At 41.6% G+C, this 25,633-nt stretch overlaps 1 protein-coding gene across 1 annotated transcript in view; it reads right to left on the minus strand.

Annotated features, from left to right (window-relative positions):
• Positions 1–909: 909 nt before the first annotated feature.
• ext1b (exostosin glycosyltransferase 1b) overlaps positions 910–25,633 on the minus strand; it is a 123,082-nt gene continuing 98,358 nt past the window's right edge. Inside the window, exons 6-11 of the mRNA XM_083925679.1 lie at positions 24,642–24,760; positions 18,144–18,239; positions 9,939–10,028; positions 7,497–7,657; positions 6,156–6,327; positions 910–5,056 (exon numbers count right to left, since the gene is read on the minus strand). Of these exons, the coding sequence (XP_083781805.1) occupies positions 4,871–5,056; positions 6,156–6,327; positions 7,497–7,657; positions 9,939–10,028; positions 18,144–18,239; positions 24,642–24,760 (824 nt within the window). The 3' untranslated portion in view covers positions 910–4,870. The remainder of the gene's footprint in view (positions 5,057–6,155; positions 6,328–7,496; positions 7,658–9,938; positions 10,029–18,143; positions 18,240–24,641; positions 24,761–25,633) is intronic.

The raw sequence follows: 25,633 nt of genomic DNA on the forward strand, positions 1-25,633 counted from the left end.
ATGGCTCGAATCAAGCAATCTGATATAATAAAAAAGTCATAGCATGTCGTCCAAAATATCATTAAAAAAAGTCATTGTACAGCATTTTGTCCAAAATCTGAAAAAAGGTTCATAGTATAGCATGTCGTCCAAAATGTAGCTTAGCGGAAGTTCAGACAGGAAGACTGTCCCTGGTCCTCCTGTCTCACATCTCCATCCCTCTGTCTCTCCATCAGAGACATTAAACTGTCAGCTAATTGGGGGTGCGTTACCACTTCTCTCTAACCTATCAGGGATCTCCTTGATGTCCTCAGCCAATCAGGCTGCAACTGTCATAAGTTTAAAAGTGGTCTTTCTCTGGCGTCAGCTGTCATTCCAGGCCTGAGGCGATGGCAACCCACTCCACCCAAGTCTTCTGCAGCATCATCAGGACTCCTTCTCCACTACATTCATCTGTCATCTGTCATCTCTTCACCACCACCACCACCAGGGTCTAGACTCCATCAGGGGGGTATCCTGCTCTACCCTTTGCTTCACTGCACCTTTTACATGATGTCTCTATGGAGTCTTATCGCCAAAGACTCTTACACAATCATCTTATATAATATTGTCATTCATTTCTAATACATTCTTTCTTTCATATCTAAAACTGATATCAGTAAGACACCTCCTGATTGAAATATCATTTAAAAAGTCATAGTATAGCATGATTTTCCAAAATATAACAGTCATTATGGCATATCTTCCAAAATATCATAAAAAAGTCATAGTATAGCATGTTTTTTAAAAGCAAACATTGAAACACAGCATACCAAGAAATGGCACAAGACGAAGCAGTTATCATCAAATACGAGTTTATTTTTTTTTTATAAATCATTCTTACAAAATTGGCATTTATCTATTTCATTTGTGACCTCTATAAAAGTCTTCTGTTAATTACAAGGTAGGAGGGAGGAGAAGGCATCAGGACAGCTGGGCTCGACGAAGTCTTTACAGATCGACAGATAATGCTGCCGATTGTTGAAGTGATACAGCCACATCACTGATAAATAACCCCAAACAGAAACAGGAAGTGGTCATACGTTGTCGCCTTAGCAACAGTGTCCAAACACAAAGATTTAAACGGGGTGTTATAAGGGGATGGAAGCTGTGACTCATCCAGTGTATGAAGGCAGGGTTGTTGCTGCCCGTCTACTGGAAATAACAAATCTGGGACAGACGGTGCTCGGCATGTCAAGAACTCACATGTTGATAAAAAGGCACAAATCAAGAACAGACTAGTTTCCAGCACACGAGCCGTTGCCACTATAAACACCAACCGCCTGGCACGTTTTGGGTAAACCTTCTTCCATCTGTTTTGAAGCTCAGAATGATAACTTGCATAATGTTCCCCCTGATCAAATGAAAGACATGACAGAGGCGTTTTTAAGCAGATGCAGAGGTTTTCCTGGTGGCCTGAACCACATCCATCACGCTGACAGAGCTGTGGACGCGACGGTGTACTTTGCCGCACGCCAACTGAAAGATAGAAAGTTTCTGCTGCCAAGTGATCTGACCTGAAACCGTGCTTTGAAAGAGGCAATTTAAACATAACTGTGTCACAGCCTCGGACCCATTATTGTCATGCACGAGGGGGAGAATCTGAAAACATTTCCATCTGGTTCAGAGGACCCAGCTGCTTATTATTTTCCTTGTGTCAGTTGGTGTAGTCTTTATAGGGACTTTTGCAATTTGACTCCCGCAGAGAGCCAAGATTGTGTATCCCAGTCCAGATCACTAGCGTATGCAATCATAGAGTTAAAACTCAACTATATGATTCTGAAAGTGTTGTCTCTCTCTCCTGGGGAAGTCTGTGTGAGAAAAAGTGTGATGTTGTGTTTCCCTGGAAAACCGATGCAGAGTGAAACATAATATGAGTTGTGTGTCGGCATCTTTATGGATTAATGTGCACAGCGTGTGGAAAATAAACTGAATAAATACCATTAACTCCCCTCAGCGATGCAGGATCAGTCATATGTTCTCTCCACGTCATATCAAATCGTACACGAGTCTTTTTTTCTTTTTTCTCCAAAAATAAATATATGCCTATGTACAGGGATTTGAAATGGGTGGTGTCTTTTTTTCCGTGAACTATCTGCAAAGCTGGGGGATGCAGTTGAGATGATCCACATTCAGTGATTCAAACAATCAGACGTAAAAGGCTCGATATGGATTCAAACAATATGTTTCTGAAGATGAAATAGGGACCAGATGCAGACCAAGTGCGGAGTATGTTTGTTCACCTAGAACCGTAGATGAGTGAACATTTGCTGTTGTGACTCCATATGAAACAAATAACACTCCCAACTGAAGCCCCAGAAAGTAAATACGAGCATGATATTTAAAGCAATGACGTGAGGAAAACAAAAAACATGATAGTCCTGCTGAGTTTGATATATGCTGAAACAGAGTAGCTTCAAATTGGTAGCAGTTGGATATGACGCTCCATTGCATGAACAATACCTTTGTTGACACTGTAAAGGCTTTAAAATACATTTGATATAAACTATTTGTAACAAAATGAAAACAAATCAATAAAAAAAACCCTCAAAGTAAAACAGTTATTGAATGTGTGGCACTGATATTGATGATTCTCACACACACACACACACACACACACACACACACACACACACACACACACACACACACACACACACACACACACACACACACACACACACACACACACACACACACACACACACACACACACACACACACACACACACACACACACACACACACACACACACACACACACACACACACACCCCCTTTGGCTGAGCATGCTGCTTTCATTTAAGTGTCTGCAAACTAAGTGTGTGAGTGGACTGCCTGTGCTCTCGGCCCTGATGACAGCGCGTTGGAGCTCCGCTGCGAGCCAGCCATTTTCTCAGACAGCCCATCTCTGCGAAATAATCAATTCAAGGTTGAGCTAGCTAGTTATTTTAGCATTTTGATCTGGTTGTCCAATACCAATAAGGTAATTTAAGGTGCAAAATGTCAGGCGGTTTAGTGTGGATAGGATTGGCGATGTGAGCTGTTATAAGTAAACGGAAAAGCAGGCGAGGGTGTGGGGGGCTGTCCTCCCAAGGCTATCCAGCAGGTCACGTTTGAGGGTCATTGCTTCCACAACATAATGTTCCATAATGTGAGAGTGTTTCATCAACAGCTTGTCCCCTGGGAATAAAACAGCACTCCAAAGGAAATAGGTTTACCTAATTGAGGCCAAAACGTATCTCTGCCTGAGAAATGGAGGAGAAAACCTTTCGTCAATATAATGGCTCTGAGGTCCTCCGATATATCACAGGAAAAAAAACAAAAACATGATGGCAGGGGAGCCACATTGGACAGATGACTAGAATATTTCAACATGAGGGGCATCTAGGCATCTCAAACTGATGTAGGCAAAGTGATGTGCAATAAACAATTTTAAAGGCAGACCCCGATGTCAGAATGGCACTGATGCGCTCAGCGTTAAAAAGCTCTCTACAAGCACTCCTGTGAGATGATGCTGGTCACTAAAGACCTGCTATTGTCGGAAATTTTATTCTATTTCTCCCTGTAAGAATAGTGCCCCGAGACCATGTGGGAAGAAATAAATGGGCAAAACAAGTTTGGGTTAGAATGCCACGTTCTGCTCCATTTCATCCAGAAATGTTCATTTCCCTCGTTCCTACGGAGGGAAAATGTACTGCGCTTGAGCTGATGGTTCGATGAGCTAAGTTTTTTAAGGCTCTGTACATACACATACACACACACACACGCGCGCACCCGCACATACACACACGCACACACACACACACACACGACTCAAAGCACAGAGAGTTTGAAGGTGGAAATAGAAGATGATGAAAGCCAGTGAAAAAAAAGATGAGAAAAGTACAACTGCCGTGGCGAGTATGAGAGCAAAATGGGATATGAAACGAGATGTTTTTCTAACTTATCTTCATGATAACAGGGGCGCAGATAGACCATTATAAAAGCTATATCAGCACATCAAGGAATGAGCCAAGGATAGGACAGACAGGATGTTTTTAGGCTCAAGGATGTGTGTTGGTAGCTGAAAATTTCCAGAAGTAATGGCTCCTTTGCTATAGAATCTTGTCAGGCCACTGTAATAACAGGTTGGACACAGCTTTTTACCTTTCCTGCGTTGAATATGAAAATATTAAACTGATGACGCTCTGATTTCAAACCTCTCAGAGAGGAGAAAGGGTCAACAGTGACATCAAAGAGCTGATTTGTACAGAAATCAAATCAACTAAAAAAAAACAGGGATTCCTTAGATATAAAGCAGGGCTTTCGATAGTCCAGAATTACGTCCTGATGCAGACTGGGGTGGGTTGCTGGGGGCGACCAGTAAGATTTATGGTGGGTAGGGTTGCCGGGTTTGCGAACGTGGAAAGCCTCCCTCTTCTACTGTCCTGCACGTGCCGAGAGAGTAGGAAAGTCCATGTCGTCCTTGTTCATGTTGTACAAAAAAATATTCTATCCAAGAGTTCTTGTTGTCAGTAGTGTGTGCTGTGTGTTTGCACATTTGCAAAACATACAGTATTGTTTGGCATGTCCATCAGTTTGTGTACTCCTCTTTGTCTGTCTGTGTTTGCCGTTTGTATTTGTGTTTTTCATATCCAAATGCCATCTGCTTCTTTCTGATTCATCCCTTCCCGCATCAAGTCCTGGCAGCAGCGTTGCTGTGGTCATTGGCAATGTGCTGAGTGGAAGACAGAGCTGTGTCGCTCCCCGTCCATCCTGCTGTAGTCCTACTACTCCTTCTAGTCTCCACAGAGTCTCTCTCGCGCGCCTCCCCCTGCGTGGGGTCTCCCCCGAGGGGGCGCCGATCCTGTCAGAGCCTCTCGATGTCCCTGTATTTCTTGCGGAGAATGGAGACCTGGTCCTTAAACAGGACGGGGTCCAGTCTCATCTGGGAGTGGACCAGCGGCATGGCGCCAAACCAGCTGGCGAACTTGTTCATGCAGGTTTGCCGCTGAGCAAAGTGGTCTGGATCAGCCCAGCGAGAAGCCCTCGAAGACTGGTGGGAATGAAGAAGAAGAGGAAGAAGAAGATGAAGATGAAGAGAGAAGACAAAAGAAGAACTTTAGATTAATTTTATCACAATGAGTAATTATTGCTTTGGATCAGTAATTCTAAACCACGGGGTACATGGACCCGTGGGGCTAAAAATGACGGATAACCAGTTAAACCAGCTAAAGGTTATGGAAAAATAGTTATAGAAAGCTTAAAGTCATGGATAACCAGTTAAACTAGTTTAAAAGTTATCTAAAGGTAATGACAAAGTGCTATTGTTAGCTTCATATAAAAAAATGGATAAACATTTGAAATCATTAGAGCTGAAAGTAAACAGTTGGAATAATTATAGACAAGTATTGTTAACTACCTAAAATGAAATACGTCACTAAAAGTAATGAATAAACCTTTTGTTTAGAATTGATAAATTAGAGTGATGTTCATCGAATGAGACAACACCCACAACTTTAGATCACTGGTGGGAAAGAGACGTTTCCCGTTATATGAAAAGAGGACAATATAATCATCTAAATTCTTTCATTCACCAATAGTTCAGACACTGTGACAAGAGAAAACCATTACTGAAGGACGCCTAGCATTAATGTGTCTCAATAAATCATCCACTGAGTCATGTTCTATATTCGGGAGCCTGGAGCCAGACTAGAAACTCTGACGTAAGCCAAAGGAACTGACAGGACTCTTATTCTGGGCTTTGTTTCTCTCTGCTGTACAGTAAGTGGGTTGTCCTGTTTACCCATGGGTCCCGAAGAATTTGAAGAGAATAATTCATGTTGTTCATAAAGCAGCAAGAGTTTCGCTCTCAGCTGAAAGAGCGTGACACACACTGACGATGGGAAGAAAGCAACGCTGACTTCAGCGTGAATCCTGATTTATAAAAAGGGAAGATAAAATCAAAGTGGGTACTAATAAAACTGTTACGAGTCCACTCATATCCTGTAATGTGTTCTTCTTCAATGCAAACCGATTATTTTAACTGGCAGCTATTTTGTTTTTGATGTCACAACTCTTTCACAAAAGCACCCTAATAAGGTATAAAAAAATGACATAGATCCAGGCCTTAGAAGGGATCTGTACGCTCTTACCTGCCCCATCATTGTCTCCTTGTACTGTTTCTTCTGTGTGACCTTGATGGGTGGCAGCTTAGTGACAGCAGAGACCAGGAAGTTCATCAGGATGTCTTCGCAGTTGGCCAGCTGGTCCACCATGCCCTTCAGACTCGTGGGTAAATAGTTAGTGTACAGGTGATGGTAATACCTGCAGGAGAGGACAGAAAGGAGTTAGAATAATAGAAGTGTTGCAGCACCAGACGAAAAACAGTTAGGGGCTAGCTGGTGAACATTTAGCAGCCTAAAACCTTCCCTCAGGAGTTGTTAGAGAACAAAAACAGGGCGAAAGGAGAGTGAATATAAGACATTCACCAGACGGACAGAACCATGACTCTAATCTAATGATACCATCGTGCATACAGCAAATATTTCCAATACTTTTTGATTCTTATTCGTATTATTAAGAATCAAAGGGTGAAAGCATTCAAAAATAAAAAGAAGCAGAGTGAAAGGTTATTTGCAGGTTAGGTTTGATGATGTGTAATTGTTTAAAGGACTCTTTTAAAAACAAAACTGTCAAATCAAAAATCATGTTTCCTGATTCAATCCTAGGTTTTATTTTGGTAATTTCCTTTTCACACACATTAAAGTAGAAACTGATTTGCATTTACATTCTACTCCAAACAATTCTGTTTACTCACAAACATCTTTTTTTTGGATTATTGCCTGAAAGTGTTACTGTGAAGGTGACTAATCCCACTGTTTCAGACCGTTATAGATGGCTTAAGAGCGGTGCATGTGCGTAGATAACTTAATTTAAATGCACCACAAATTTTAGGTACCTTTATGTTCCAGGCTGAAGCCTTTGGGTAGAAACCTGACTGATTACTCAAGTTCCTGGATGGATTGAACGACTGAGTTATTGAAAGTGATTAAGGCGTTCGGCTGCAGTGATTGGCTGACTTCGGCTTAATGGACTGTTCCCATCACAGCTGAGTGGAGCCATATTAAAGCTGACAGGGCTGTAGTAAAAGTAAATGTAGGAACTATGAAACGCTGTGTAGCAGACAAATTGACATTTTTGGGATAAAACATACCAAGTGTCAAAACATTAGTTTCCTCAGGCTGTGCAACACTGAACATCACACTTGCTTTCATAATCTACAGATCACTGCATCAAAGTGTTGTATCAAAAGAAAGACGACTGAACACTGGAGAGCAGAGAAGAGCAGCGCTGTGATCCCCGTATAACGGAAGGGGAACAGAACAGACGTAAATGAGCATGAGAGAAAAACAGCAGAGCACCATGAAACAGCGTACAGTAAGTAAACAGCTGTACTGGAACCAGGTTTGGGAGATCAGAAGCGTGTACTGTACCTGTGGTATATGGCGGCCCCGGTCAGCACCATTGAGTAATCGTTTGTCCATTTGGAGGTATAGCCCCAACGCTCCTTGTTGCTGTCCCAGAAGTGGCTGCGTGCGGGGTAACCTACGATTCGCTCTGGAAAACTCTGCCAGACGGTGAAGGCAAAGTCCACCTGCACAGACGCACATAGATTTTAACATATTAAGATGTAGAATATGATATTTAGAACATTAAGTATAGCCTATGCATAATGGCTACCCCTTTCAAATAACTCACCCTGTGTAAGTTGTATACTAATATACAAGTAAAATTATTGCTATTACTAATATATGACTAAAATATTCATGGTTCACTTAAGTTTTGAATCCTCAAAGCAATTTCAGTCAAAAGCAACTGGACTATTCACAAGGCCGATGATGTCACTGGGACGCTTTGTGCTCCAAGTGCCTTGTGAGAGGTTAAATACCTGGATCTCCACACCAGTTAGTTAGACCAGTCCCAGCCTGGTCCTGGTCCTGGACCAGTCCCAGCCTGCTCCTGGTCCTGGTCCTGGTCCTGGACCAGTCCCAGCCTGGTCAGATGCGTACATGAACTGATGAAGCCACTTGGATGAGAGGTGAAACTTCTTCCTAGACAAATAACCAAGTCCAGTTGCTTTTGACTGAAATTGCTTTGAGGATAACGATGACCTGGACGAATGAGAACATTTACAGGCTTAGGTTTTGAGAAAAGGTCCTTTTAAATGTTGTTGATGCTCCTTCAGCAGGACACTTGATTTCTCTTTCTAGATGGTTCTCTAGTTTATCAGGACAGTAGTTACTGACATATTTTGTCTGACATATCTCCCTGTCAGATGAAGTACCCCTTCAAGGACAACGTCATTTATTTAAACTGTTAAGCAAACAATTTCAACAGTTTGTTACTTCTACTTATCTGGACCAAAAATAGTTTATAAACAGCTTATCAACATTTGCGTATAACTAACTCTATCACTGATTTGACAGCTAATTAGAAAATGTGAAACTTAAACATTAAACACATTATTAATGGATTGCCAACATTTATAACTGAATTATTGCCAAATAAAAAGGCTAAACACCAGCCAGAGCGATAACTCGCACACACTGCTCTAATTAATGGCTTGGTTTTAATAAACAAAGCATTATTCACAGAAGGTATTCTTTAACATTTACATTTAAAGCATGACATATTTATTTTGTAATGTTGAGACATTAGATGTCATTAAGTTGAGATTAATTTACACTGTAAGAAAAAAGTGGGAAAGAAAAAGACAACAGGAAGCAATAAAGAAGGAGGCACACGCTCAAACACGACATAGTGAGAATAGAACAGACGCAAAAAAACCTCATCAAACACAAAACAGTGTTTCCTGAGCAGCCGCCCGTGGCAGCGATCAAAGCATTCAATCAAATAATTAGATGAAGACGTCAAAAAGGCCTCAGCTGCTCCACAAACAGCCCATTCTGCATCACACCACATATTATGGGAAAAAAACAGGCATGTTGGACAATATAAAGACACAGGAAATAATTTGACTGGGTGCTAATTTGTATCTTATTATGAAGGACAACTTGGCGTCGCGGCATCTTCACTGACGCGTGAAGAAAGCTGAGGAAGAAGAACGAACTGAGGGTTTTGTTCCTGTCGAGAGGCTAATTTGGAGGGAACGGGAACAGTATGCTGTCTGAATTTCTTTTTTATTAACTTGCGCTGGCATTGATGCATCTGAAACTTATTGTTTGTGTTCACGATCCAACTGTGTTCATGGGAGAAACACGGGTCAATTAAATTTTGGGGGGGGGGGGCTGGATTTCCCTCAGTGCCAGCTCTGCCTCGCCATTTTGATCCTCTGCACAGGCAGCCTTTATGAGATCTAATTGTACACTGTTCAAAGCAGCATCTGGCTTCTCATGGTGCTGCGCCAAAACATGTCCCCGGGAAAAAAAACAGGAACAGTCCCGACAGCGTGTGGAACAAAAATGCTCATAACAGTGCTGGGGTGTGATTACAGGTGCCAGAACATGAGGTGGAAGATGGAAAAAGAAAAGTAGAGAGAGAGGGAGGCAGACGAGAATAGGGGGAAAGTAAGGCTTTGGGAGTTAAAGTTAAAGTAGTTTAAGCGATTTAAGAATCGAGCTGCAGAGCGATAACTTGAAAACACCAGGGACAAACAGAAGGAGAGATAAAAAACATTGAGAGAAAATGCAATCAGAGAGTTGCTTTTGGGACATAGCGAGAGAGAGAGAGGGAGAGGGAGAGGGAGAGGGAGAGGGAGAGAGAGAGAGAGAGAGAGAGGGAGAGAGAGAGAGAGAGAGAGAGAGTTTGGATCTGTGTTTTGTCTCAAGAGGACCAGCCTGTCGAGACAGAGGAGCAGCAGAAAGAGAGGAAGAGTTTTCTCTTTCACTCTGTGGTTTCATTATATTACAAGATACCTCTGTGGTGGACAGCACGGTGTCTTCATCCAGGCTGAGGACAGCGTCGGTCACTATGGTCTCGTAGGGCAAGAAACGACTACTCATCACCTGCAGAGGAAAAACGCAGAGAGAAAAGGGTTAAAACCACATCATTCTTATGCGAACAGTTGGATTCTCCTCCGCAAACAGCATGAATTCATAATCACTTGGCACATGGAAAAAATTGAAAAGGCAGAGGGGGCAAATGTAGATCTGATAGCAAAGAGAAACCCTTCTTGTGCACGTTGTCCCCTTTTTTCATTTGGCTGCATATTTCTTTTTTTTGCACACTAACAATGCAGCAAAGCTTCCATTGAATGTTACCATGGAAACATTAATAGCTCAGTGTCATCCTAAATTACTGAAGGTTGTTTTGAGGGGCTCGTTACGAATAAAGGCTGTATTATCTAACATCTGGGACTGCTTTTTTCTTTCTTTTTAATAATAAAAATATCTTTTTTTCAGCTATAGAAGGGTCATCATTTTGAAATCCGTCCATCCGAGTGAGCCCAGCTAACCGGAAATATACCACGTCATGTCCTGCCTCCTGCTGACTCATGCGCCCTCCCCCGCCTAAACCAAACACTAGTGTGAGACCACATCTGACATGGACGATCTTCTGTTGTGTGCTACACGCAGCGGCGCATTTAGGTGGTCATGGGCCCCTTGGCTACTGTTTGTTTTGGCCCCCGCATTATTAATCAGGATTTATCAGAAGAAAAACACTAGAACAGAAGAAGAGTCCGCAACTTTAGTTCTTTAGTCGTTGTGCTTTTGTTTTTCTTGCTCCTCTCATATTTCCTTTCTGACATTTTGCCGCTGTACTGTGTAGTAACAGTGAGTGCTGTATCATTTAACAACAGATGAAGAAGAAGAAGAATTACTTTATTAATCCTGCACCGGGAAATTCTGGATATTTTTTTCACTCTATTATTTTTAATCATGTTATACAGGCCCGAAATACACACACATGCACAGACAGGACCTATATACATGCAATTAATGGAGAGTTGTTAGAGCGATGGGGCTGACCTTATGAACCCGGACACATGATGACAGCTCATTGGGTAAATGTGTCCCTTATCGATCCAATCAGTGACTTCAATATTTTTTAATGCTTCTAATTCGTTTTTTCCCAGTGATTTAAACAGGCTTCGTACACCTTTTCAAAAGTCATATTTGCGCTTTCAAGGTCCATTTTCAAGCTTTTCCAGCACCTTACAGCTGTGGTAACTTTTACAGATACATACATAGACAATTATTACTTTTTTATCACGTTGAAATAGATGCTATAATGCTATAAACAACTAAAAATTTGTTTTGTAGTAATAGGACAAAAGACTCAAAGAATTCATAGCTATTTGGTGTGAAAAAATGGGGGTAGAATTTCATGCATTTCCATGTACTTAATCCAGAATTTCAAACCTCGAAAAACACAACATTGAAATTCAAACATCTTCAAGGATTTCAAGCACCTTTACAAACCCTGGGTCAATTAAAACAATTTTAAATAGTCTGGCCAATCTGAAATGAATTGCAGAGTCTGGTGATAATTCCTTGTGAGTTCATTAATTACGTGTGACCCCTTCTGCATAAAACGAGTCATGTGAGCCCCAGTTAATATAAAAGCTACTCCTTCAGTCACTACCCTGAGCTTTAAAGTTTTAAATTAGATCCCCTGGTAGAGCTTCCCCACCAGATATATTTTAGAATAAAAACTCTCTGCTGTATACATTTTTAATGATTCCTTACAGATTCATGGGAGACAACAAGCCATCAACAAACAGCAGCGCACAGAGAGGTAGAGAAAAAAGCCAATATCCTATGCTTTACTGCACGCTTTGTTTTAAAACAGTGATGGAGTGCAGATACGAGTTTCCATTACTGCTGCAGGGGTCGTCTTTCTCTTTTTAAATCAATAAAAACACAGCACGAGCACATATGGCATCAATTTACCTTTCCCATCCACCACTGTTGAAAACCAAATGCATTTATTTAACGGCAAATGAAATCAAACTGTTTCATACACGACAGACCTTGAATATTTACTGGAAGCAGAGAGAGAGAGAGAGAGAGGGAATGATGGAGGCCGGGGCCTGGTGGGTGGAAGGAGAGACCAACATCTTGAGGATATTTAGACGGAAAGTCTTTTGGTCTGTTGATGTGATGAAAAGCGCTCGGATGAGAAAGCAGCAGCTTCTCGTTTGAGCAAGTGGGTGTGCGCTGTAAACTGGATGTGTGCTGGAACTCAAACGAACCTCCCACACAAACAAGAAGCAGCTCACGAAGCATCACTTTAATGGATGTGGACACACAAACATCCAGATACTGAGTTTATACATACAGACACTAAAAGCCCAATATTCAGCTATTCAGAACAGCCACGAAGGTCAAGCCTCTGTGAGAATACTTGTTCTTTTAAAAAACACCACCTGCACTGAAAACGCATTACATCTACATTTAAGAATAGTCAGCGTTGACCTCGTTTCTCTATAAACAACTGCCACCTGCTGCGCTCAAGCGGTGACCTCACTCCCAACAGCTCTTCATCCCTGCTGCAGCCGAGAGCAGCAAGAACAAACACTGAGAGAATCACCGGGCTTTACTGTCAAGCTCTGTTAGCCATTCAAGTGCTGCAACTTTTATAATCGACCAGCCGTCTCATGTGTAAAATCACCTGAAATATGGGAAAAACAATCAAGGTGATGTCTTCAGATTGTTTATTTAATCAAACCGGCGGTCAAAGACTTTCATATTCAAGGGTCAAATCAAAAGGAGAGTCCAGAAGAGTCAAATCACGAAAACCCGAGATCAGCACAATGTCAATCCTTGCTTAAAAAACAACTTAAATTTGCGTCGTGATCGTCTTTAGTGTTTGGGATTGATTGGTTGCTGCAGACTGTGGCTAAAGAATAAAGAAGTCATCACCGTGCAAGAATTCAACACTTTCTGTTCTGCATCATTTCAGGCAACACCAATCCTTTTTTATCTACGTGAAATAGTGTGCGTGTTTATGCAGGTTGGAAATAGACAGGTGGCTCAGTGGTTAGAGCGGGCGCCCCATGTACAGAGGCTAAGTCCTCGCTGCAGTGGCCCGGGTTTGACTTTGACCTGATGCCCTTTGTTGAATATCTCCCTATCCTCCTCTCTCTCTCTCTCTCTCTTCCATTTCCTGTCAACCTCCAGCTATTCTGTTTAATGAAAGGCACAAAAATATCTTAAAAATAGGTAGCCTCCTTTCCCATTGCAGTACACGAGTATGCCTTTTTGTTTTCCTGCACTTTTTAACCCTGTATTCCAGCACATTTGTGACATTGAACGTGACGTTCAATGTCACAAATGTGCTGGAATACAGGGTTAAAAACAGTAAAAAAGCAGCATGAGGCCAGTGTCAATGATACAGTGGTTCAGGTATCATTGGTATCATTCACTGTTTGAACATATAACTAGAAAAAGTAATGCCATGCAGTTCGTATGTAATCCATGTATTCATTACTGTAGGAATAATGTCCGGAGCAAAGGAAGGAAATCGGGTGAGAGCGCTGAAATCTGGTAGCAGGTCGGGGTGGGGGTCGAAATTTTGATATTACATATAGTACATATTTTAAGGAGGATACTATTTAAAGGGATTCAACTGGGAAAATGTAAGACTTTTTCATATCTTAATGTGCAGCAAAAAAGGTATAAAAAGGGGATTTCCCGCTCCCGCCACCTCCCACAGCTGAACCATGACAGCGCTGTTGTGACTCGGTCAAGTGGCCTCTTCTCCCCCTCTCCCAAAAGCCCTCCACATTCAGAGGCAACAACGGCGGCGGAAAGTTTCGACTGTCACTCATATTCCATATACAAAAGAGAAGAAAATGAGAGTTGAGAGGAAAGAGGAGAGGCGGCACCTCCCTCTCCTTTCTAATGTCATCATTACTGCTGGAATGTCCTGCGGGCACATGAGAGAGAAACATAACAATCCCATCTCTGCGCTCCCTGTTTTCCACTTGTTTTTCAGCACAACGTGTCACAGAGAATACCAGCGAAGACAAAAACGGCAAAAAGCAAAAGAGATGGAAGACAGACAAAGAGAATAAGAGAGGATGAGAGGCTGGTGTTTCCAACCCCCAGATGGTTTGTAATGTTAAAAGTGCGAGATATTAGCCTGGGGCTTCCTGGTGCTCAGGAATGTGAGCTCTTACACCAGGAATCTGCCTCCAGCGCTTCACCTCCTGTCTAAAGGGCGACAGCAGAGCAGGGAGACGGAGGGAGGAGGACCACCAGTTTGTGTAAATCACATCAAGTGCTGCTGGGATTCTCACACAGCTCAAATCAACGGTCATACACCAGATGTTTTTGGCCACTGTGCCAGAGAGACAGAGAGGACGACAGAGGGAATACAAGAAGGAGCGCGGTTAAAGGATAAGATTGGTGTTATTCTGTCAACAAATCCAAGACCAAAGCTAACAATGCTACCATGTCTGTCACTCTCACAAAGGCGTAGCCCTTTCCTTAAACAGACTGACACTAGTTATTAGCAGACTTCACTGAAACTGGAGCGATTAGTGCATTTGTGGTGGACTATTTTCTGCTGTTGATTAATTCACATGTGGTGCTGTAAGGGAGAACTTATGGCAGCCATCAAGATGACTGTGTGTGACTGAAATCACTGTCTGAAGTCTTGTTCTCAGTTTCTCAAGACAACACTCATTTTACTGAGGAGGAGGAGGAGGAGGAGAAGGAGGAGGAAGAGGAAGAGGAAGAGGAAGAGGAGAAGGAGAAGGAGAAGAAGAAGAAGAAGAAGAAGAAGAAGAAGAAGAAGAAGAAGAAGAATAAGACGAAGAAGACGAAGAAGACGAAGAAGACGAAGAAGAAGAATTTCAGACTGTGGTATTTAAGATTTATGTAAAATGTATCTTTTTTAAGTTTAAAGTATAAAGTTATCATGAGCATTTATCAGGACACTGTGGTCATGTCCTTGGGAATTTGGGGTTTCTAAAAACCTAATTAAAAAACTTTTAATTATAAAGTTCAAATGATATATGTAGTACTGTGAAAAAGTATTTAAGTCACTTTTTTCCAATTTTGTTGCATTAAAGACTCAATTTAAAATCCAGCTTACTCCTCGTCAATCTACACACAATCGGTCATAGTGACAAAGCAAAAACAGATTTTTAGAAATTTTAGCATTTTGCCTGAACATCAGATATACAGAGTGCGGTGATGTTAATGGGCGTGTAAAGCCTGTTGCTTCACACACACAAGAGGAATCCAGGCTGGAAGTACTTCCAAAGGTGCCTCAACAGCGTACAAAGTAAAGGGGCAGAAACTTTTTTGCACATGTGATATTTCAGTATTTTATTTTTTATAGATTTGCTAAAATTTCTAAAAATCTGTTTTTGCTTTGTCATTGTGATGCATTGTGTGTAGATTGATGAGAAATAAGATGGTTTTTATCTTTTGTAAATTGAGTCTATAATTCAACAGAGTTTGGAAAAAGTGAAGGGGAAAAATATTTTTTTCAAAACACTGTTCAGTGTAGGTGGGCTTTTGTAGGCTACAAGGTCTACAATAAAAAAATTACCACAATCTGAATTGTGGAGGCCTTCATGTTTGAAAAATAAAACTTACAGAAAATAAAGTTGAACTGTTGATTGAAGAAATAAAATATCTAAAGAGAGTGAGACAGTGAGGCTGAAACTCTAACTATGGTCCTGAGGAGCGTATGCACATCACTGACGGTGCAGTGATAGAGAGGCAAAAACAAGAGGAGAGGAAGAGAAAATGATGATGAAGAGGTGAAAAAAGAGACGATCTGTGAGGAAGGGGAAGAAAGAGAGAGGGAATAAGAAAGAATGTGTCCGAAAAAAAAGCGGAAGGGATGAAAAACTCTCTCCTCCTCCTCTGTGGGGCGGAGGAACACAGCTTGGCTCGCTACAGTAAACACAGAACCCGCCACAACCACAACAAACCACAGGCTGCCTGGCACACGCACACAAACACAAACACACACACACACACACGCGCACACACACACACAAGCGGCAGTACGCTAAGCCTGTTCTGCTCGCTTTTCACGGACACACAGCTACACACATAGCCCTCCCGGTGTGATTGACGGCTTGGGAGAAACCCATTCAGAGCCACGGGGAGAGGTAAACCATAAACCCAGCCTACCGCCGGGTGACTGACACTGATGTGGAAACCACTTCCTCTGATTGGCAGGTGAAGTGAACTTCTTACGAGCGGGAGGGGGAGGCGACCGCGCCGGATGAGTCTGATGTCTCAGATGTCTAAGAATACGGATGAGCAACCAGATCCTGTTTCCCTTTTCCGTAAAAAAACAACCTCAAACTGGAGTTTGGGGAATTGTAACAGCCGAGCTAGGATCAGTATTTAGAGGCAACGACGTCTGACCTTTGACTCTGACAAGGAGGGGTCACAGAGGTCAAGAGAAACGGAGCAAACCCCTTCAACAAGGCACAGTCTCCAGCCTAATAAGGTTGTCATAATAAATGCCACTGAGGCGTGGCTCAGGGCTTTGGCTGCTTTAACACATGTCTCTTATATGAAGTTGTCAGGCATAAGAACAAAGGAACAAAATCCTCTCTAGACTGAGATGCTGAGCAAATGTAAAACATTATTTTTGGGCGCATTTCTTCTTCATATTTAAACCTTTTTTTCCTCCTGTGTACTTGGAAGTATTTTGTAAAAAGATGTGTTTAAGGACTACTTCATCTTCAAAAAGGGCCGTTTCTTTTTCAGTTACTCACTGAGTGCGGCCTTGAATACATGAAGAAAACTATGCTTTTGTTGCATAAAACTCCACCGTGAATGGAGAAAAACAACTGGGGAAACATAGTGTGTTAGTAATAGTAAATAGTACGGTTTTACAGCGCATGTGTTTGAGAAATACTGAGCATACGACCGGGTAAATAAGACTTTATTATGCTAGATTATACTGCGTGATGGAGGCACACGACAAAAAACACAACACTTGGTGAGTAATTGATGTACAAATGGTCATTTTGAGGGTGAAATATTCCTTTAAGGAAATGATAATAACGTCAGAGCTGAAATGAGTAGTCGATTATTCAGTCAACAAAAAGAACGATTCAACTATTTTGATTATTTTATGATTGTTTCAGCCCTTTTTCAAGACAAAATGCTAAAGATTCCCTGGTTTCAACTTCTCACATGTTCTCACATTTGCAGCTTTTCTCTCTCTGTGTTTTATTGTAAAGTGAAAATCTTTGGGTTTGTCATCGTTAGTGGAGCAAATTAAATTGCTGTTTATTATTTCCTTTAATTATAACTAAATATCCAATTAACTGAAGAAAGTGACAAAATCTCTCTGGAGAAATAAGTCACAATTGAGTTGCACTATGCACCTTAAATATACACAGTAAATAAATGCCCAGGCCGCGAGCTACAGCGCTGACTTAATTATGTTTCAGGTTAGAACATTTGAACGTGTTTAATAACCCACATACTCACATCCGTTTAGAGGATATTCACTAGTTTTATTTTATAGAAAAAACAATGAATAATCACCCCATAGTGAAGAAAATCTTTAACTGCATCCCTAATAAACATAGATTTAAGTATAGATTTTGTAATCATGACTTTTAAATGGCTGCATGGATGTTAGGATCATGAGTTATTAAACGCGTTGAGAAAAACCTAACCTGAAACATAATTAAATCAATGCTCTAGCTCGTCTTTCGGGCGTTTATCCACTGTGTGTATTTATAGTGTATATTACAACCCAGCTGTGACTTATTTCTCCAGAGAGATTTTGTCACTTTATTCAGTTAATTAGATATTTAGTTATGATTAAAGTAAAGAACAAACAGCAATAAATACGTTAAAAATAAAGAAATGTTACAACACATACGCACTTACCCATTACTGCCGCCTTATCTTTCCCAACAATGCGCTTTAGCCCCACTTCTTTTTCTCCAATGTATATTATTCTTATTACTGAGCTTTAATTGAAACCACACAATTTCTCCTTTAATGGAATCAGTGCAGCACAAATCGAAACTCATTAACTCCCAGAAACTCACAGACACAATGAAATGCGCCAAGATACAGTAGCTTTGCAGTAATAGGGATAAGATGAGCTGCGTGATTGTATATCCCGCGCTAGTGATCGAACCTTTGAGGTAAGTGAGAGGAGGAGTGTTCTGCGCTCACCTTATTCTCTCCCTCTATGACGATGACGGGCACTGAGGTGGCGGGCCAGCGGTGCTTGGCTGGGAGAGGCTTGTCACAGTTCCACAGGACAATGATCTAAAAGAGAGAAGAAAGATATTATCCCCTGCAAATAACTGCATTGTATCCCATTTGATTTCCTCTAATCAAAACAACTTGCAGCACATTCCGCAGCTTGTTGACATTTACGTGACCTACAGCCGGCAAATGTCACCTTATTACAGGCTGATTGACTGTTAAAGAGCCAGAAGGGCAAAGTGATAAAATAGTTCCAATGGTGGCTCCAGAATGGGTTCAGCCTGTAACCAATCATGTCACATTGTCAGGTTTCATTTCTAACTACGAGGTGTTGCTGAATACATTCCGGGCCGACATGATCTCACGCTCTGACCTCCAGCCAGAAGATGTTTTACAACAAGGACTCATGTTTTATATGCCTGTGGTTCTGCGACATGCAGGTCAGATGACATGAACGTGCGACTGGGTAAACCTTCCACAGCAGACCTCATGAATGTTTGATGAAGAACACACACGACATGACTCCTGTCTGACCTTACACATACATTTATACTCTTATATCTCAGCCTGATCTCATGCATCTTACATTCTGCCGACACCAAATGACTGTGCGCTAAAACCCTCCCCGAGATGGCTACTGCCGTTAGCAACTGGAACTAGCCGGTCAAGCTTTGGGTTTGTCCACATGTTGAATCAATGTGCACAAGGCTAGTACGAACATTTCTGGGTATTTAAAGAGTTTGGAGGGATGTGTGCGTTATTTTTGTTTTAGCCTTTTCAAATCATAATATAAAATGTGCAAAAAATGGGCTAAACAGATTGTTTATCACCTCCTACAGTAGAAGCTGAGCGTTACTTCAAAGGCCAAGAGTTAGCATTATCATTAGCGTTATCATTATCTAACTGCATTCGTTTACATTACAGATATGTTAACAGAATAACCTGGATGCTATCAGAGTTTAAACTAACGTTAGCAGCTCTTTAGCTACGACTTTCTCTCATGATATTAAAAGTTACGGAGATAGAAGATATTGCGACTTGCTGCTGCTCCTGGAGGAGTTGTTGGGTCTGGTAAATCATAAATAAGTCATAGAGGGTGGTCTACTCTACATGTAAAGTGTATATGTAGGCTGAGCAACAACACAGGGTTAAGTTAAAAAGTCTTGTTTGTAGTCATGTTTTTACATTTACATGTACGTAGCTATCAAGTGGGTATTTCAGACACTTTTTACAAGATTCTCCTTCTAAAACGAGTCTGATGGAAATATTCAAAAATTTAAACCATGTTTTCAACCAGCTAACGTTCGCTTAATAAGCTAGCTAACAAGTAGTAAGTCCGAACAAAGGAGAGAGTTCGCATTTCAACCGACAATAATTATGGCTGTGAGAAGCTGCTTTTGTCTTTTTGTGAAATCAAAGATTAAAAAAAAACTTAGTAAACTGGTAAAAACTTACTAAGAATTTCAATTGAAGTTCTAGAATGGCATAGCAACAGTAACTAAGGGACATAAGACATCCGTGTGTCCCAGCTCAAAGCTACATAATACTTTGAAGTGTAGGCACGCTACTATTTGTGCAGTCACTGTGCAGCTCAAACCAACAGGAGACTGTGAAAAAATGGAAAATGTGAAAATGGATTGTAAATCAAATGGAAACTTCAAAACTTTACAAATAGCTGGTGAAAAATGTATTTCCAAAGATTTATTAGTTTTCTTTTTTTTTAGTTTTTTTTTTAGCTTTGCCTGGAGCTGCAGCACCACCATCTGCCATACTTTCACTTCCACTTCCTTTTCTCTACACACCACATTCACAATTTGAAAAGTTTTAGTATGCATGAGAACATTTTCCCAGGGAAAATTTAATAGTATGTTATTGTAGTTTATTCTATACTAGATTTGTACATTTCATCCCATACATATAAGTTTGATTAATGATTAATAAATTAAGACAAACAATGGCAAAACGCAGTGCAAACGCAACTAATATTTACATATATCCCTAGGGATTGGTTTGCCTGAACCTGTGGGGAATGAATATCCAATTAGTGATAAGGAAAGTGATAGGGACACACTGGCAGTAGCGTCCCATCCTGTTCAGTCGTTGTGTGTCAGCTAACATCTACCCTTGAAATATCCTTGAACAAGTCAGTGAATTCATCCACCCCGCTTCCACTGTGCAGGGCGGTATCCGACACTGTGCTCAGATGTCCCTAAAGGAGGCGAACCATAAGAATTTCCCTGCAGGCATCAATAAAGTTTCACATGATTCTGACATTAACTACGTCACACGCAGCGGCCATTCCCCTCGGGCACTCTGCACCCTGACTGAACCTGCCAAAATTATGAGCCGAGAGCCAATTGGATGTCTGTGTTGAGGTTTTTGCTTTGTCACTTGCAGCTGTGTGGAAATACAGTATGTTACTGGTCTAAAACCAAAGATGGCACACAGCTGTTTGATGAATAGGCAAAAATGATCTCATCATTATAAGTCAGTACAGATAAAAAGCAAAACAAGATCAGTCATGAGGCTGAATCAGGGCGAGAATGTGTTTGTCATTGTAAGATAACAACAGATATCCAGTGTGGATCTCCGCACACACACACACACACACACACACACACACACACACACACACACACACACATACACACACACGCAGCTGAGAAACGTGTTGTTCCACCCTTGCAGGGGCTCTAGTCCTTGATTAGAAAGACAGATGGTGTCTCTGTCAGCCCACCAGCCATCTCAGGGTGCTGATGGTGACATTGTGTACTGTATGTACGCCGTGATGTGTGTATATGACTGGAGGGGAATGGGGAAGAAACTATTGGTGTATCTGTAGCACACGTTTCCCTCAAAATGCACGTGCAAGCAGCAGGAGGTGCGCTGTGTCAAAATTCGCCTCAAAAGCTTTCCCGCGTCCAATTTAGCCTCCCCCACCCTCGGAGTTCTTTCATTCTCTCAACTCCATTCATTTATTTATATCCCTTTCCTCAGCAGCCCCTCTCTCTCTCTCTGTAGTCTTTTCTGTCCGCGGAGAGTGGAAGAAAACACCCCAGCTGTGTACCTGGCTCTGCGCGCACAGCCTGAAGAACACAACAGAAGCACCTCCATAACAACTTAGAAGAAGGCAGAGTTTACTCATTAAACCTGATATTATGGGAGAAGGTTTCTGAGGATGGTTGGCTGAATGTGGGCAGATACCAGGATGTTAGGGTTGGATATCAAACCTCTTCACTTGAAATGTGTCTGTAACACAAGACAGTTGGTATCGATTGCTCTGATCTGAGCTCTTCCTAGATCGATTGTATTCCTAATGTCTTCTTTCAAAATGGGCTCTTCCTATTTTAAGATCAGGCCATTTTAATTCAGCTATTTGACAAAACAACTATGAACTTGCTCTTCACATTTCAATAGCATCACTAAGCACCACTCAGATGCAGTTTGCTCAGGAACGGGAATAAAAAGATGAGCTTGACAGTTCATTCTTGACCCTGAAACAGCTGTTAACAAAAACGCTCAATCCACCTTTTTTCAATTTTTGCTGGTTCTTGCTCTTTTCACCACATCGCCACATGAAGAAGTCAGTAGATCTTAATAAATAAACTGTCAAGATCAATAACTGTATTTTATTTAGGCTAAGTTCTTGAACAGTTGAGCCACACATCTCGCCAGGAGCAGTGCATGCTGGACCGGCTGCTTTTTTTTGTTGTTAACAGGTTGGAGCACTGAACTCAGTCGCAGTCGTATGTGAGCAGTTTACAGCAAAAAGAGAGAGTGAATGTTCTTCCTAACAGTGTATACAGTATATGTAGAATAGGTCTTCTGTCTAAAAGAAAAATAAATTACATTCATAATGAAGTGAAGCATTCTATTGTTTATGGTCAATATATGGTTTATGGGGAAACTCAGCGCAGAAAGGCAGGCAGGCTCAAGCAGCGCTGCATCAGCACCACACGTGTGCAAGCCTCAGCAGTTTTAGACGTAACGGACTGCTCATGCAGGATGTGGCCCTAAGGCGAGTTTGGTCAACATTTAAAGGGCCTCTACTCCAATTTTACACTTCAAAATCAGTTAGTCATGAGAAATACTACTCAGAACAACAGCTGCGGTTCAGGGGGAGCTTTTTTCAAGTCTGAGAAAATAAGCCTGATGATATCATAGTGATGTGTGGGGACTGCAAATTAAAGACATAAACTTAGATACCAGTGTTTCCCCTAGGTTTACATCTTTGGTCGGGCATTTCTTTCGAAAACGGAAAATCCACCGTGCACGATACAGAGAGTAGAGGAGAATTGTTAACCTGCCTCATATATGAGACAGAAAGGACATGCTGTCATGTGAATAAGAAGCTATTGAGTTTGTTTAAGGACAAGATATAGACCTGTTCCTTTATCCTCTTAAATGACTTCTGTTGTGATCTAGTGCTGTTGGGCCTGTGAAACTGGTTATTGAGATGCAGTGGCGGCTGCTGGTCTTTCAAGGAGGGGAAGCTCATTTTTCCGGCCTACATCATAAATGTGTTTGTTTTTTTATATGTAAATTCTACCCTTTGTTACTTTTCAAGAAAATGATCTGAGGCCTTGTCCTACCAACTAGGCGTCTTTTCCAGGGAAAAGGCTGCTTAAACGGCCTTGGCCCAGCTGGAGCTTCTGCGCCAGGCTACTGTGAAGTGTGACCGCCTGCGAGTTTGATCGTGACTGGGGGAGAAGCTCGGCAGCTGCTGCTGCTCGTTGGGTAAAGAAACCGCAGATTGACAGAACAGAGTCACCAAACACAAGGCTGGTCCTTTTAAAAAAAGACAAAGTCGGTAAAGGCTCCGGATCAGTTCAGAACAATTGAATGAAAAACTTGGAAATGCTCCAGTGGATGTTTATTTTTCAAGATCGCTGATTTGCTCATTTAGCTGTCAATCAAAAAAGGATTCTGCCTCAGACAGCTCATCCAATCATCATGCAGAAGGCGAGCGTCCGGGCCAGCACACTGCCCCGTAGACCCCAAGGGACGCTGAGCATCTGATGGGCGGGACAAAGCCCAGCATTTACCCAATGACCGTCTAGTTTGGCTGCAGTGGAACAGCCCGCTCTACCCTTCCCCATTGAAGTCAGTAGAAGCTGAGTGTCCGGCTTTGTAAAGCACAGCAGTAAATATTTCACACTTGACATTTTAGGGGAAGCTGAGCTTCCCTTGCTGTCTTAGAGCAATGGCCACTGGAGATGTGATTGTCAGATGGCCCCTGTCAGTGAGTCTTTAGTTGATTTAAGTCTTTCACTCCCAGAGTAATAGTAAATACAGGCAGTACAGAGGATAAGCATGTCAGTGCACGTACAGTTTCTGAAATAAAAAACAAATAAACAGATGCATGACTATTTTGAATGATTTCTTATACCAAGTGTTATATAAGCATTTAAGAACTGTAACTTAAATCTGCATCTTCTCTACATCAGCATTAAACACAAAAGGTAATACAAGGCAGCTATAGGAGCTAGCCAGTTAGCTTATCAATTAGTGCAACTAGTTTAGGATCAGACTAATTCACAACAGGCGCTACATATAAAAATAATTTAAATACCCCCCCCCCCATATAATGGTAGTGTGGGTCCAACAAAAATACTCCACTAAGATGCCTTATGGGGAACGTAGGATCCAGTATCCCTATACCTGAGAAATGTGGCTTCGTTTGTTAAATGAAGAAAAGGGTCTTTATATTTTAAACAAAGTCATGTTTTGGCATCAGGATTGTATTTTCATTAGTATCAAAACATTTCAAATAATAACCAGTCCTATGCACAGATATGTAGAGTCAACATGTCAACAAGCACAGACACAAAATACACACGGGCAAGATATGTACAAGCATCCCGCCTACACAAACACACATTCATATTGTTTATTCCGCTGGCCAAACAATCGCACCCATACACATAACTCGCCCTGCTGCACAACACACAATCACAGACCTGCACATTCATGCACGGCACTCACACGGAAACGCATCCCTCCTACACAAAATACAAACTCGCTTACTCATACACTCTGGTGGCAGAACGAACGAACACACACACACACACACGCGCGAGCACACGCACGCACGCCACCGGGGAGCAAATTCCATTTCATTTCCCGTGCTGGTAAGGAGCAAGGAGGGGAATCAATACATGCCGTCTCCAGCTGTGCTGAAGGGGGTTTCGCTGCCATGGAGACAGATGTAGCACTGCTACAAATTGCTGCACTAATTCAATCCACTGGAGTTAACAAACACACACACACATAAACACACAGAAGGATGGAGGATGCTGTGGTTGGAAAATGTGATTGCATAACGCAGCGCAATTTGGGGAGCCACAAGGTGGAGATCAGTGGAGAATTGTGGGGATGCTGCTATGAAAAAGAACAGACAGACAAACACACGCACACGCACGCACGCACGCACGCACGCACGCACATAAATAAATCCTTTACCTGTGCACAGTACTGGGACTTGGCCACGGCTACCAGTAGCTTGAGTATGGGCTGGGACTGAGACACCAGAGGAGAGACAGCATGGATGACCGCTGTGAATTTGGGGTACGGTTTAATACCTGAAACACAACAGAAAGACAGTCACTCATTAATGCAGTTTAACTAATCCAGAAAACGATGCTGGCTTGAACACGGCGAGCCGACTGTCAGCCATCAATGTAATCTGAGGCTCTTTGAAGAGAATAAAGCTGAATGAGAACTGAAGGCTCTCATTTGCAAACACTTCATATCTACTTTCAGAGAGATGTTTAAAGATGCTACTTGAAACGAGAATGTCAGCAGCTCAAAAATATAGATGATACAATTGTAAGGGATTTTAAAGCCAGTCTTGAAATATTCAACAACTTTAATGTGTTTTGAAAATGTCAAATCTCTTGATTGCTGAATATTTCATTTTGGAAACTCTTCAGCTGTGTCTGAAACCCAATGAACAGACGTCTAAGTGCTGATGTGACTATAAATTCAGTCTGACTTGATGTTGGAATAAAGTAATCGAGGCTGAAAATGAGCAGGAAATAAGATATTGAGCAAGACGGATCATAGCGGACGTACAACTTTTCCTAATTTAAATCTAATCTAACCCAAACCAACAAAGCATGGCGCAGAGGAGATAGCATTAAAGGAGTCTCCTTTCCGCCACCGAGCAGCTTTTATGATGAGTCAGAAAACTTGGTAAACTAACCTAAAAAGTTAAGAGTGTGCAGAGTTTTTAAACACCTGGTATGTAAATTTCTAACAAGCTGGTAAACAGACTTCCATGAAACATTGAAGAAAACCTGGAGCAGAATTACTGTCATGCAGCTTATTGTACATTTTGGATGTGCATGCTGTTTTCTGTCTTTACCCATGATTATCAGAGGCTTTTGACACATCCTGTATCAACACATTATACATCTCACCAGCTAAATGTTTATTCGCAAGACAAAGGGCTG

This window comes from Echiichthys vipera (assembly GCF_963691815.1).
Source record: "Echiichthys vipera genome assembly, chromosome: 13".
Taxonomy (NCBI): domain Eukaryota; kingdom Metazoa; phylum Chordata; class Actinopteri; order Perciformes; family Trachinidae; genus Echiichthys; species Echiichthys vipera.